The sequence below is a fragment of the Ursus maritimus genome, unplaced genomic scaffold (assembly GCF_017311325.1).
Source record: "Ursus maritimus isolate PB19 unplaced genomic scaffold, ASM1731132v1 scaffold_5, whole genome shotgun sequence".
NCBI classification, from domain to species: domain Eukaryota; kingdom Metazoa; phylum Chordata; class Mammalia; order Carnivora; family Ursidae; genus Ursus; species Ursus maritimus.
Window position 1 is genome coordinate 88919956 of NW_024426663.1, and position 13939 is coordinate 88933894.

Here is a 13939-nt window from a genome sequence, read left to right on the forward strand (position 1 = left end):
ACTTACACAAATGCAGTTTCACAGAGATGCCGTTTGCGGTAATAATACAATTATTCTCAAGAGCACATGGATGAATTTAACAAAAGATAGGTAAGGACGTTAGGAAAATGATACAAGTGCTGTGAAAGACATTAGAGTAGACTTCAATAAATGAACGGGTCCGCGATGTCCATGGGCTTGAAAATTCAAGAGCACGAGGATGGCAGCTGCCGCCAACTGGACAAATTGAACGCAGTGCCGATCACAATGCTACTGTGTGTGTGCATGAGTACGGGTGAGAACAGAGCACGGTCTACGCAAATTCACACGGTGAGCAAAGCACCAACAGCCGGGACTCCAGGAAAGTTGCAGGACACAAAAGCAATACGCGGACATCTGTTACATTTCTAGATACTAATAACAAACTACCAGCAAGGGAAAGTGACAGAACAATCCCATTTCAATGGAATCAAAAAATATAAAATACCAGCAGTAAATTTAACCAAGGAAGTGAAAGACTAGTACACTGAACTGTACGTCATGGATGAAAAGAGCTGAGGACACAAATGGAAATACGTACCATGGGCATGGACTGGAAGAGTTAGTATCGCTAAATATGCATACCACCAAATGCAATCCATAGGTTCAAGGCAAGCCCTAAAAACTCCAATGGCATCTTTCAGAACAAAAGAGCAAACAGTTCTAAAATCTGTATGGAACCATGAAAGACAATGAATAGTAGCGAAAGCAATCTTGACAAGAAGAGAGCTGGAGGCTTCGGACTTCACAACAGTGTGGTCCTGGCTTAACACCAGACACACAGAGCAATGGAACAGACTCCGCCCAACTAAAAAGCTCCTGCACAGCAATGGAAACCGTCCACAAAATGAAAAGGCAACGTATGCAACGGGAGAAGATATTTGCAACTCACATATCTGATGAGCAACTGATATCCAAAATACATAAAACATATATCCAAATATATAACATGATATCCCAAACATATAAAAAATGAGTATGACTCAACAGCAAACAAAACAAAACAAAAACAACATGACAAAATGGGCAAAAGACATGAACAGACACTTCTCCAAAGAAGACATACAAAGGCTAACAGACACATGAACAAATGCTCCACGTCACTCAGCATCAGGGAAATTCAAATCAAAACCACAATGAGATACCACCTTATACCTGCCAGAACATAAAAACTAACAAGACAGGAAACAATGCATGTTGGCGAGGACGTGGAGAGACGCGAGCCCTCGTGCACTGTTGGTGGGAATGCAAGCTGGTACAGCCACTCTGGAAAACAGTGTGGCACTTCCTCAATTAAAAACAGAAATACCATACGATACAGCAACTCCACTTCTGAGTTTGATCGGGAGAAAATGAGAACACAAAGTTGAGAAGACATGCGCAGGCCATGTTCACAGCAGCATTACCGACAACAGCCGAGACACGGATTGAGGAATGGATAAAGACGCGGTGTGTACATGGCGGAACAGCACTCAGCTACAAAAAGAACAGAATCTCGCCATCTGCCACAGCATGGCATTATGCTAAGTGATACAGGTCAGAGACAGACATTTATTTCTCAATTACAGGATTGTACTTATATGTGGAATCTAAAAAAAAACCAAAAACACCAAACAAACAAGCTTCCTGACCTCAAGGCAGTGGGACACACGCACACACCTTGTAAAAAATGGATACGAGCTCATTGTGTTACAGTGAAAATCTGTCCTAAAAGGGGGCCATGAAGACAGAGCTACCATTCTGTAGCTGCCTGCTCTGCCTGGTGGGTCCACTGCGTCCGGGGCCCAGGTGGGGTGCGGCGTTTCCACACCCGTTGGCTGTGTGGACATCTGTCTGCTGTGGAGGGTACTGAAGTCCCCCGGCCACCACTCGGACCCTCCCAGGGCATCGGGGCAGAGTGAATGACAGCTTACTTCTTGGAACTCTGTACTTCGTACAAACACACTGAGGCAGATATGAGCACCAGCTTTCGGAGCACCTGTTCTGATTCTCAGAGACCGGCCTGTGCAGACTCAGACGCAGGCAGACGTAGCATCAAACACAGACTGATCCCCTCAGACCTCGGTCGTGTACGGTCGGAAGCCCAGTTTACAGCTCCTAAGAGCCAGAGGCTCTTCAAAGCACCAGTGCTTCTGTGAAAAGTGAGTCTGTCCAACAAAAGAAGCACTTCGGTTGAACAGCAGCTTCCGTTAAAATCCCCGAGGTGGAACACGGACTGTGTGTTTATCTGGCTCTGAGCAGAATAATCTCAGGTCCCAGCGACCTGGAATCCTGAAGACATTAGAAGACAAATGGTCTTGAAGGCAGCATTTCACTGGGAAGCTGCCCGAGCTAACCAGCAACCACCGAGGCCGACCTCCCTCCTGTTCACTCTCGGCTCCCAGCACAGGGGCTCTAGGTCCCACCCACACTGCAGCCCACGATCTGCAGGTGGGTCCACAGACCGTGAAGACCCTGGAGCGTCTTCAGCAGCAGCGCAGATTCTGAGCACACACACCCATTGTGCAAGGCTGGCTCCGAGGCCCTGGGTCACACACAGGGGGGCTGCACAGCCCCCGGCTGGACAGGAGACCGAATCCTAATCCGGGGCCTCAGTGTTGGTCTGGAGACTGGCCAGCGGGTGCTGAGGGTGGTACACGCTTGCAGGATTTACCAGCACCCCATGACCACCCGGGTGCTGGCATTAACAAGGGGTCTTGGTAACCTCTCCTCTCCGAGGGTAGGAAGGGATGCCAGAGCTGAGGGACCCAGGGCTGCAACCCCTCCCAAGCCCTGCCCTCCGCCGTCTGCTCCAGACCCAGTGCTCCCCTGCCATCCCAGCCTTTGAGGCCTCTTCCCAGGACTCTGCTGCTAGATTTCATCCGGTGTGCTCTCCTGTATCTGGTCTACCCAAAACCACGTCCCACCACCTTCCGCCCAAAATGAAACCAGAGTTCCACAAGGGCTGCTTCTGGGTCACACTTTAATAGCCACCCTGGAGCATCAAGTGGGACACCCTGTAACCATGAGATTCACATTGTACGGGACAATGGAAATCAGTGGTTTTAAGGGGTGTGAAGACACAGCCACATCTCAAAACAGCAGCAAAGTAAACCAAGCAGGAGCTCCTCCCCGCACCCTGAGCAGCCTGGGAGCATGCCGCCGAGACCACGATGCATAGCTGGGGCCCCCACAGCCCACACATGGTAAGGCAGTTCCCAGAACCCACCTGTCCTTCCAGCCAACCCCAGACGGAGAGGGGTGCAGGCAGCCCAGGGGCTAGGCTCTGGACCATCCTTGTCCTGGGCTGATGGCTAAGCGCCCTCCAAACCCATACAGCTGGGGTCCTGTCCATCCTCATCCGGCAGAAGCTATAGCTCAGCTCAGCCCAGAAGCAGGTGCAGGGCCTGCTTCTCCTCACCCCGAGGTCGCGGGAGTACTCCTGCCCCTCCTAGCCACAGAGCAGCCAAGAGAGGACAGCCCAAGCTGGGCAGCGGGCCCTGGGTGGGAAGCATGGTGGGCAGGAAATGCCGGGGCCACTCCGGAACGCCCACGATGCCTGCAGCCTGGGAGGCCCACTACACTGGAGGGCCTCCAGAGGGGATGTGCAGCAGATGGACAGGACCCCCCATGGCACCCTGGCAGCTCCAGAGCCTACAGGAACAGTGGGATGTCCAGCGTTACTTGGTGGCTGTGGGCCACCAGTCCGGCACAGACGCAGTTAAGGCCAGCTGGCCACTCTCAGAGGTCCTGATGTGGAGAGGGCCCTTGATTTTCTCTGACCGCAGCAAGGCCAGGCCCACGTCCCCCTGGCCTGCCCTGTACTTGCCCGCTGCCTGCCCCGACTCAGTGAGCACCGAGGTACCAGGGGTGATGCCCCCGGCAGGGAGAGGGCCGGAGATCCGCACCGGGAACAGGCGCTTGCGGATGACGCCCACATGGTGGGTGCGGGCGGTCAGCTCCTGCCCGATGTAGCAGCCCTTGGTGAAGCTGACGCCATTCATGAAAGCCAGGTTGGACTCGAGGGGCAGGGCCACTCCTGGGGGCAGGTCATGGATCCCCTCTGGAACGCCTGTGGGGTGGGAGGGAAGGAGCTCCCTGAGGGCTCAGGTGTCTACCAGGGCTGGGGGTGGCCACTCCCCTCCCCCCCTCCCCAGGGCTCGCTTTCAGAGCCCTATCCTCTGGCACGGGTCGGGGGGGTGGGGGGAGGCCGAGCTAGTGCTGGAGGAGACGACCCCTCACCCCGGACCTCCCAAGGCACGGATCCACCACACAGCGAGTCCCCGCCACTCCCTGCCCCCCACCACGGCCCAGTCCCGCGCCCATACCGTGCTGGTACCGGTGCCGGTGATAGTCCCGGAGGTCTCCCAGCCGGCCGCCGGGCACCAGGGCCAGGCCCTCGTCCTGGGTGAGAAGCCGCCAGCCCATGCGGGCGGTCCGGGGGTCGCGGGTGAGGATGGTGGCCCCCTCGGCCTGCTCCCGCAGTGGCGCAGCCCCACCAGCCTCCTCCGGGGCGCGGGGCAGCACAGCCCACACGCGCAGCTCGGGTCGCGGCTCCACCGTGACCTTCCGCCGGATCTTGTACAGCGCCAGGTGCCTCTGCAGCGCGCCCAGCACCTCGCGGTCGCACTCCAGGAGGAAGGCGGGCGCCTCGTCGTGCTCGGGGAGTCTGTGGGCAGAGACGGGGGCTCCTGAAGGTGGGCCGCGTGCATGACTGCAGACCTCCGCAGACCACCCGGACGGCTGCGTGCTCTACCTGCGCTCTGCACAGGCGGTGCGCTGGGGACCCCAAGTCCGCGGCGGGGCCCCTCCCCACCCAGGATGCTGGCAGAGCTGGCACATGCCCAAGGCGCAAACCACTTGGTGGAGGAGATGCCATAGATCGGTGGGTGGGGAGCAGGGCCCGGGGCCACAGTGCTGTGCATCCTCACGGAGAGATGGAAAGCTGCCAGCAGCCTAACGACCAGAAAGCCACAGGTCCCAGGTGGGTGGCACTCAGATTTCAAAAGGAGCTGGGGCTGAGAAGGGTGGGTGTGCTGCACAGGGGGACAAGGGGACCCCGTGGTGACAGAACAGCTGTCCTCATCGAGGTGACATGGGTCCACACGTGTGAGCACGTCACAGACATCTGCATACACATCCACGCACACACGCACACAGAGCCTGGGAGGAACCTGCACCCACTCTGCGGTGGCCCATGTCCTACCCAGTTGTCACTCCAGACTACAGGAGGCAAGACGCTGCTTGTGGAACTGGCGGAAGGGTACTGAGGGCCTCCCTGTTCTGTTTTCTGCTTCCTGTGAATCTACAGTTATTTCAAAAGAAAAAGTTAAAAAGAAAAAAAAGGCGCTGCCATGGAGGGCGAGGCTCAGGGTGTCCATGGGGGTCAGAGGAAAGCAGAGAAGGGTCATCCTCCACCATAAGCCCTTCCCCATTGTTAGGTATCTCAGCCACATGCAGGTATTTTTTATTTTTAAGTCTGGGGTAAAAGCAGCTGACAAAAACAACATGAAACACTGGCACAGGGACCAATCGGGCATGGGGGGGGCACAATGTGAGGTCATGGCACCTCTGGAGGTCCTGGCCAGGAAGGGAGCTGAGCCAGCCAGAGCAATGAGGCAGGCCACGGTGGGCAGGGCCACGTTCTGTATGCCAGGTAGCCCCTGCGACCAACGAAGTTGCAATGCACCCCTGCTCCCCTGTGCCAAGTCAGACTGTCTGTTGCCCCTGCTGCAGCTGAGGAACGGGGGCCAGGTCAGCAGGAGAAGGGGTCACGTAAGGCAAGTCTGTGCCCAGGGGCCGACATGTAGGTTGGGCCATTCTGGGAGGCCATCCTGGGCACAGATGGGCACTGAGAGCACCCCGAGTCCCAGCCCATTCGATGCCAGGGGCACCTATACCCCCAGCCCTGAGTCACAACCACAAACGTCCCGAGATGCAGTGTTACCACATCAATTTTATCAGATAAACAGGGACTCGTGTCTTTAGCAAAAGTATCTCACGAACGCTGCAGAAGACACCCTTACCCTAAACGTCCCTCACTGTCTGAGATTTCACTGGGTGCCCTGCATTCTTACTTACTAAGCACAGCAACCCTCCTTGAGGCACAAGAGCAGCCACAGGAAGAAGGAGGTTGGAGGGGCCTGGCTGGCTGGCAGGGGACACAGTGGCAGTGCAATCCCAGCCGTCACCTTCACTGATGCCCATGGGGGACTAAGAACACAGGGCCCTGCCAGCTACCCAAGAGGCACCCACGGAGGAGGTCGTGGCAGGAGTGCTGCCAAGATGCTGGTTATATGGGGGCTGAGTGGAGGCCACAGGGAGCAGCAAGGTCCTGCACGGAGGTCTCCCTGGACCCACTCTGCTGGGCACGCAAGGGCCGGCATGCACTGGCCAGGAACTGCCGGACCCACAGCAGAGGAATCGGGTGGGGAGGCGAGGAAACAAGGGAGCAGAGAACCGTCCCCATGCTCAACGGGCAGGCCCAGAGACCAGCAGACACAGACTTGAGAGCATCCCAGCAAAGCCGGCACAGCCAGGAGCGGAACCCAGAGCATCTCGTCAGTGGCCAGCACCCGAGGAAGGCCTCGAGCGTCCAGCTCGTGTGGCTGGAGTGAGAAAACACACAGCTTTGCCTGAGGGGAGGAGCAGGCAGGCATCACATCCCACAAAGGTCCACCATTCAAAATACACGAGAACACCTGAAACTCAACAGTAAGGAAACAACCTGCTTAAAAATGGGCCAGAGACCTTAACAGACATCTTCCCAAAGAGGATATGCAGATGGCAAAGAGGCCACGCCTGGCTGGTGGGGTCACAGGACAGGACAGGCGCTCTTGAAGACAGCCTGAACTGAACACTCTAACACCCCAAAGGAGCTGAAGCTACGTCCACACCAAATCCTGCCTTACCCACAACTGCCAGAAGTCAGAAGCCCCCAAGCCGTCCTTTGGAAGGACAGTGCCTACATAGACTGTGGTCCACCCAGAGGACGAACAGTCTGCGCTGAAAAGAAGGACGCTCCCACACCACCCGACACAGGGGAACCCGCACTGTGTGTCACTGGGTGAAAGGTGTCCATCCGAGCAGGCTACTCGCCCTGTGATTCCAAGGACAGGGCGGCATTCTGGAGAAGGGGGGACTGTGGAGACAGGAGACAGAGCCCCTTGCTGGGTGCCGGCGGACTTGGGGGAGCACAGCGGGGCTCCGGGGCCGTGAAACCCCATCACCCTGTGGGCACAGACACGCGTCCTTCCACACTCGTCCAAATCCACAGCACACACACACGGAGAGTGACCTCCCGCAGAAAAGAGGGGCTCCGGCTGATACAGCGTCAATGAGGGTCCATCGGCTGGTGGGGACGCTGACCTGAGGGCGGCTACGTGCCTACAGGAGCTCCCCATTCCTTCCCCTCCGTTCTAGGGGAGCCAGAAACTGCTCCACAAAATAAAGTCCACTTTAAAAGCAAAACACTGAAGCCACTCGAGACAAGGTGTTGCCTCCAGGAAACTACAACAGGGTGCCCTGGGCAAGGAACAAGGCCACTGGCACGAGAAATTCCAGAGAGCACCAGGCAGGGGGGCGCTGGGTTCCCAGGGAAGTGGTCCTCTCCCCAGAGCGGACCCGTGAGACAGGTAGGTAGCACAGGAACAAACAGGAGGAGGGCTGGCAAGAGGAAGACTGGGACAAATGCACCTGGCTCCTCCCCTCCTCCCTTGGAAGCGGGCCATCAACTCTGGGGCGACCCCTCTGCCACACTACAAACCCACACCACGGCTTTCCCAAGCAGGGCTGAGCCAAAGTGGCCACTCGGAAGGTGCCCACCTGGGAGACCAGGTGCGAGTCGCCGGCCCGGCCCTGGCTGCCAGTTCTGAAGGCCTCGCACCGATGCCCCTCCCACCCCCAGGTGGCCTCCCCTCCTACCCTCGGGTGTCCTCCCCTCACACCCTCAGGTGGCTTCTCCCCTGATCCCCCTCCCACCCCCAGGTGGCCTCCCCTCCTACCCTCGAGTGTCCTCCCCTCCTACCCTCGGGTGTCCTCCCCTCACACCTCAGGTGGCCTCTCCCCTGACCCCCCTCCCACCCTCAGGTATCCGCCCCTGGATGTCCACGCCCCCGGTCCCTCCCAAAGTGCCCCGCCCTGGACGTCCTTTCCCGGACTCCGGGAGTCCCATCTAGGTGCCCGGCACCAGGTGGCTCCTAGGCCTGCACGCTCCCCGAGCGGACGGCCCCTCGGTGGGACCGGAGCGCCGCTGCCCGCGCTCACCGGTACAGGAGGACGTCATAGAGCGTGCGGCCCTGGGCGTTGAGGAAGTGGGCGTAGCCCGCCCGCGCTGGGGGCGGGGCCGCGCCGGCCGCAGAAGCCGGAAGCGGCAGCTCATTGGTCAGTAGCCCCAGGAGGAAGGGCGCGGAGTCTGGCCCGCGCACGCGCACCAAGGCGCGCTCGCCCAGCGGGAAGCAGGCCCAGGACGCGCCGCCCGCGGGGTCGTCGCAGTGACGGCCCGAGCCGTGGGCCAGGCGGCGCCTTAGGGCCGCGCGCAGCCGCCAGGCCGGGCCGCCGCGCCCCGGAGCCGCGCCCCGGAGCAGTGCCGCGGCCGCCATCTTGGGGAGGACTGAGGCGGCGTGAAGGGGCGGCCTGGGCGGCGGCGCGAGCGGGCGGTGGACGCCACAGCGGCCTCTGGCGGCGGGCGGGGTACGTGGTGGGTGTGGCTGCGCGGGGCGGGACTTGTGCCGGGAAGGAGCGGGAACGGAGCGTGCGGGGCGGGACTTGTGCCTGGGGGCGGGGCCGGAGCGTGCGGGGCGGGACTGTGCTGGGGAGAGGTGGGGGGGACGGAGCGGGCGGGGCCTCAGGCTGTCCGTCAGCCTCCCGCCCCGCCCCCTGACGGCTCCTGGTCTGGGTCCTGCGCAGGACCCCGGCGCTGCTCCTGGTGTGGGAGCGGAGTTCCTGCTTGCTTTATGAGGGTGAGCTGCATAGAAGGTAGGTTCGCCACCTCCATCCTTTCAAGGCACAGTCAGCCCCAACCAGCGCATTGACGTCGTGTGCAGCCGGCCCCCGCCCAGCCAGAACTTCTCATCTCCCTGCCGGCCCCCAGCCCCTGGGACCCCCGTTCCCCTCTGTCTGGGAACCTGACTCTCAGGAGCGGAATCCTGCAGTGTGTGTGCGCTTCTGTGACTGGCTGGCGTCGGGACCGGGTCCTCGAGGTTCATCTGTGGTAGCAGGTGTCAGGTCTTCCTCCTAAAGGATGGGAAGGATTCTGTTGCGTGGACATAGCACAGTTTGTGTACCCATTCCGTCGGGGATGGACATTTGTGTCGCTTCCATTTCTTGGCCGTGGTGACTCTTGCTGCCATATGTGTGCATCTCTCCTGGAGACCCTGGTTGCAGTCCCTTTAATACTGTGTGCAGGAACCACACTCCTGTGGGTTCTCTGCTCTCGATCTGCCCTTCTCTTCTGACACTTAGGATCGTGGAGGGCTCCACATACCAGCTGGGGGGCCTCAGCTCTGACCCTGTCCACGGAGTCAGCAACAGGTTCAGGGCTCAGGCCCACAGACCACCTCCCTGCAGATGCCAGTCGCAAGCCCAGGGCTCACCCGTGCTCTGACCCACCAGTTACAGATCCGAGACTCCCACGGCCCTCTTCGGGTTCCATTAACTTGCTGGAGCGGCTCACAGAGCTCAGAGAAGCATTCTCCTTACTACATGACCAGTTTATTATAAAAAGATGGAACTCAGAAGTAGCCAGATGGGAAGAGACGCACAGGACAAGACACTGGGGGAGGGGCATGGACGCACGTCCCTCTCCCCACGTCTACGTGGCCACCAGCCCAGAAGCTCTCCCAGCCCGTCCTTGTGGGTTTTTAAGGGGGCTTCATTATGTGGGCATGATTGATTCACTCATTGACGATTGGTGATTGGTAATTGATTCCCTCTCCCCTCCCCCGGGGCCAGGGGGTGGGACTGAAACTTCCAACCCTCTGGTACCATGGTTGGGTCCCCTGGCCACCAGCCCCCATCCTGAGGGGCTTTCCAAAGTCACCTCATCAACGCAAACTCAGGGGCTTATTATAAATGACACCGTCATTGCTCCTCACCTGGGAAACTCCAAGGGCTTTGGAGCTCTGTGCCAGGAGCAGTGACAAAGACCAAGTATGTGCTTCTTATTAGAAATCCCACTATCACAGGTGCAGAGACCCTGAGTGGAATCAATCACGGTAATTCTATGTCTAACTGTTCAAGGAAACTCCATGCCGTTTCCCTAGGTGCTGCAGACTGGGTGGCTCGAAAGTCTGCAGGCTGGAAGTCCAAGGACAGGGTGGGTTTCTGGTGAGGCCTCTGTCCGTGGCACACAGACAGTGCCTTCTCATCCGTGGTGTCCCTTCTATGTGGTCAGGGCCCCACCTTTCTGACCTCATGTAACCCTAATCCCCTCCCCGGGGCCCATCTGCAGATACAGTCACCCTGGGGGTTTAGAGTTTCTGATGTGGGTATCGGGGGCACATATCTGTAACGAAGCACAGCTTTTGAACCCCGCTTCCCCCATCAGCTGCTGTCCCCAGTTTGTGCTCCCCTTTGAGGGAAACTCTGAGAGACAGTCCTGTATCTTAATCCCACCTGCGCTCCCCAGAGCCACAGCCAAGGTAGGAGATGGAGGCTGTCCACGAACACCCACAGGCCCTCCTGTGTCTATGGGCAGTGTGTGCCGCCTGCCCCCCTGAATCTGCCCACTGCCCCTCCTGACCTGGTCCACCTGTCAGAGCCCCTGTAGCAACACTTTGAGCAAACGAGATCAGAGGCCAGGCTGTGCCAGCCCCTGGTGTGCAGTGCCGTCTACCCCACTGCCTCACCAACCTCACGCAACTATACCACCTGCCATACCGCCTACAAGTCAGGGCTCCAGATAGATGTTTGCCCTCCAGACCCGCAGCTGCCAGGCACTCCCCTGGCCACCTCCCCGGGGCCCTGATGTTCCGTGGCTGGGACACGGCCTCCGCTCCACACACCTGCATCCAGGAGGTTGGGCCAACACTTGTCACCAGGCCGCCCTGCAGCGTGTCCCCCTGGGATTAACCAGGGGATCTCTTGGGACTAATCCTGAGGGGACCACTTGGGGAGAAAACTCTGGCTGGCGGAGCCACGTGCACCCTAAGGGGCCTCCCACTGTAAGGGGGCTGCAGCCCTGCACTTAGTGACCCCAGGGCCTTCCACCTGTGGTCTTAGCACTGGCCACCTACCCCAGACTTCCCCCTCGCCCTGGTCTGCTTCTGAGGCACTGAATGCCTCCCTGATTTGCTGTCTCTGTGTGGCTCCCTGCTCATCCCCAGAGTGCAGGCAACGTGGGTGCCACACACAAGCCGCCGTCCAGGCCTTCTCCACGGGAAGGGCCCCGTCAGTGCGCGGCCACAGCGCCTCGGGGCAGCCTCACCCAGTGCCCTGCGCCCTCCTGTCCCTCTGCTTATCCACCTTCCTCTGGCCCTTCCCAACCCTCCTCAAGGCCATGCTGCCCCAAACCTGAGAGGCGCCTGGTCCTTTCGGGCTGGTGGGTGTGGTGAGGGGCACGGAGCTGCCCCCCTCCAGGGTCTCCCAGGCCCCCGGTCCCCCTCCTGGCTGGCATCCTGGCTGTGACCTGCCGGTTCTGGAATGTGGCTCCCGTGGCCACTGGCCGCTTGCCCTCTGTGGGGAAGGTCTTCCTCTGCCCGGCCTGGCATTCCATAGGTGACCCGGCACCTCCCTGCCAGCCCAGGGAGGATGGGGAGGAAGCAGCCAGGACGACACGGGCTGGGGGTCACGTTCCTCCAGCCTCACGTCAGCCCGTCCCTCAGCCCACAGAGGAGGCTACTTCCCACCAGCACTGCCACAGGCCTGGCCAGCAGGCCACCCGGGCACCACCCGGAACCTTCCCTGACCTTCCCCCTGGGCACCAAGCCCAGCCCTCCTGGCGCTGTCCAGCACAGCAGCCTCCTCCACCAGGGCTCGTTAAGTGCATGTCATCTCAAAGTCAGATGAAATTTTCGGCTTCTTCCCCAAGCCATTGAAGTGCCCAGAGCCACACATGACCAGTGGCTGCCTTCACCTGCCAGCCAGCGCTGCCCCAAGCCCTCCACTCCAGGAAGCCCTCTCGGATCTTTGTGCCAGCCCGCCAACAGGGACCCCTGCATGTGGGCTGCCCCTTCTCGGGGTGCCCCCCTGCCTCGTGCCTGCAGCTCCACGTTGGAGGTGGTGGGGCAGGGGCTGGGGTCTGCCTGGCCACGGAGGCTCCCAGGGAACCCCACCCATTGCCCTGGGTCCAGCAGCTGGATCCATGGGCCATCCCCTCCTTCTGAGGCTGCAAGCCTCGGAGGGTGGAGAGCTGGGAGCTGGGAAACCGGCAGGCGTGGGGGTCCTGGACCCTACTTCCCAGCTGCTGCTGGCCAGGGGTGGTTTCCTGTTATTCTCTCCTCATGGTCTCCTCCCTTCCCAAAGGCGGGGAGGAAGCAGCCCCCATTCTGGGAGCGTCCAAGCAGCCCCTCCCCACAGCCCTGCACAGTCTCCCCAAGCAGCCGGCAAGTTGGCTCCGTCTGTGGAAACGGATGACAGCCAGACAAGAAGGCCATCCAGTCCGCTCCTGCCCTGGCCACCCCCACCAGCAGTGAGGCAGGGCGGGAAGGCCTGGGCTCTGCCTCCAGTCTGCTGCAGGGCCCAGAAGTTGGGGGGTCCGTAGGGGTCAGCTCTGTGCCCTGGGTTCAGTTCTCCATCCTCATGGCCATCCCAGGTGCATGGGGAAACCAAGGCATTCAAAGGGTGGGGTTTGTTCAAGTAGCTGAGTGAGCGTAAAGTGCCAGGCAGACCTCTGGGGTCAGTCTACACCTCTGGGAGTTAACAGCCTTGAGAGCCTCAGTGCTGCGTCCTGTAGGGCATGGGTTCAGGTGTGGGATCAGGGCTATGTCTGCAATGTCCAGGAACTGGTGTTAGAGGGAGGCTGCAGGCCTGGGGCAGCCCGTGACGTCCGTGGGGAGGGTGTGACCACAGAACCTAAGTCATCACTGTGGAAAGGTCACAAAACTGATGGGTCCCTGGGACGGGATGTCCTGTTAACAGGCTCTGGCTGATGGGATGTGTATTAGCTGGGGCTCTCCAGAGAGACAGAACCAATAGGATATGTATATATAGAGATTTACCTTAAGGAATTGTCTCATGTGATTATGGGGCTGGCGAGTCTGAAACCTGCAGGGCAGGCTGGGGACCCAGGAGAGCCGGGGTGTAGTTCCAGCCTGATCTGAGTCTGAAGATGGGAGACCCTTGTGCCAGCTCAAACACTCCGGCAAAGAGAGTTCCCTTTGACTTCCCGTTTTTGTTTTACTCACGCCTTCACCTGATTAGTTCTGGCCCACTCACATTGGGGAGGTCATCTACTTTACTCAGTCTGCAGATTTAGTGTGAATTTCATGCAGAATCACCTCAAAGACACCCCCCGAATGGCGCTTACTCTGGGCACCCAGCCAGTCAGGCTGACACAAATATAACCATCAGACTGATCAGGAACTTCAGGCTTTGCTCCTCAAACCATCACCTGATTGAATGAGGCCCACCCACATTGGGGAGGGCAATCTGCTTTACCAAAGCGTGCTGACTGTCAGTGTTAATCTCATCTACAAACACACCTTCACCATGACATCTAGGCCAGTGTTGGCACAAATCACTGGGCATGGACACTCAGCCTGACCCACGCATGACTTCTGTATTCGGGGACACACAGCAAACCTGTTTCCCCAGCAGCCCCCAGGCAGGTCCTCCTCCTGTTGACCCAAGCTGCCTCAGATTGCATCTAGACCAATTAAGAATGGGATGGGGGGAAGGCAGATTGAGATACAGAAAGTGGACAAGCTACACCCTAGAGACGATTTACAGACGGATGTCAGGATTGTGGTTTAAGAAGAGCCAGTGACCGGAAAGTCCCCGAGAC

At 59.2% G+C, this 13939-nt stretch overlaps 1 protein-coding gene across 2 annotated transcripts; it reads right to left on the reverse strand.

Annotated features, from left to right (window-relative positions):
* Nucleotides 1-3153: 3153 nt before the first annotated feature.
* IBA57 (iron-sulfur cluster assembly factor IBA57) lies at nucleotides 3154-8597 on the reverse strand. Of its 2 annotated transcripts, none has more exons than XM_040622747.1 (3): nucleotides 8263-8597; nucleotides 4326-4666; nucleotides 3154-4069 (listed from the first exon to the last, which is right to left on the reverse strand). In XM_040622747.1, the coding sequence occupies exons 1-3, from the start codon at nucleotides 8595-8597 to the stop codon at nucleotides 3678-3680; spliced, it is 1068 nt and encodes a 355-aa protein (XP_040478681.1). In that variant the 3' UTR covers nucleotides 3154-3677. The 2 variants fall into 2 exon arrangements, with proteins under 2 accessions (XP_040478681.1, XP_040478682.1); XM_040622748.1 differs by lacking the exon at nucleotides 8263-8597 and adding an exon at nucleotides 4754-7232.
* Nucleotides 8598-13939: the final 5342 nt, after the last annotated feature.

Coding starts and splice junctions, on each gene's coding strand:
- IBA57 (XM_040622747.1), bottom strand. CDS start 8,597: ATGGCGGCCGCGGCACTGCTCCGGGGCGCGGCTCCGGGGCGCGGCGGC. Junction 4,667..8,262: donor TATGACGTCCTCCTGTACCG/GTGAGCGCGGGC, acceptor CTCTGCCCACAG/ACTCCCCGAGCACGACGAGG. Junction 4,070..4,325: donor CCGGCACCGGTACCAGCACG/GTATGGGCGCGG, acceptor CCCACCCCACAG/GCGTTCCAGAGGGGATCCAT.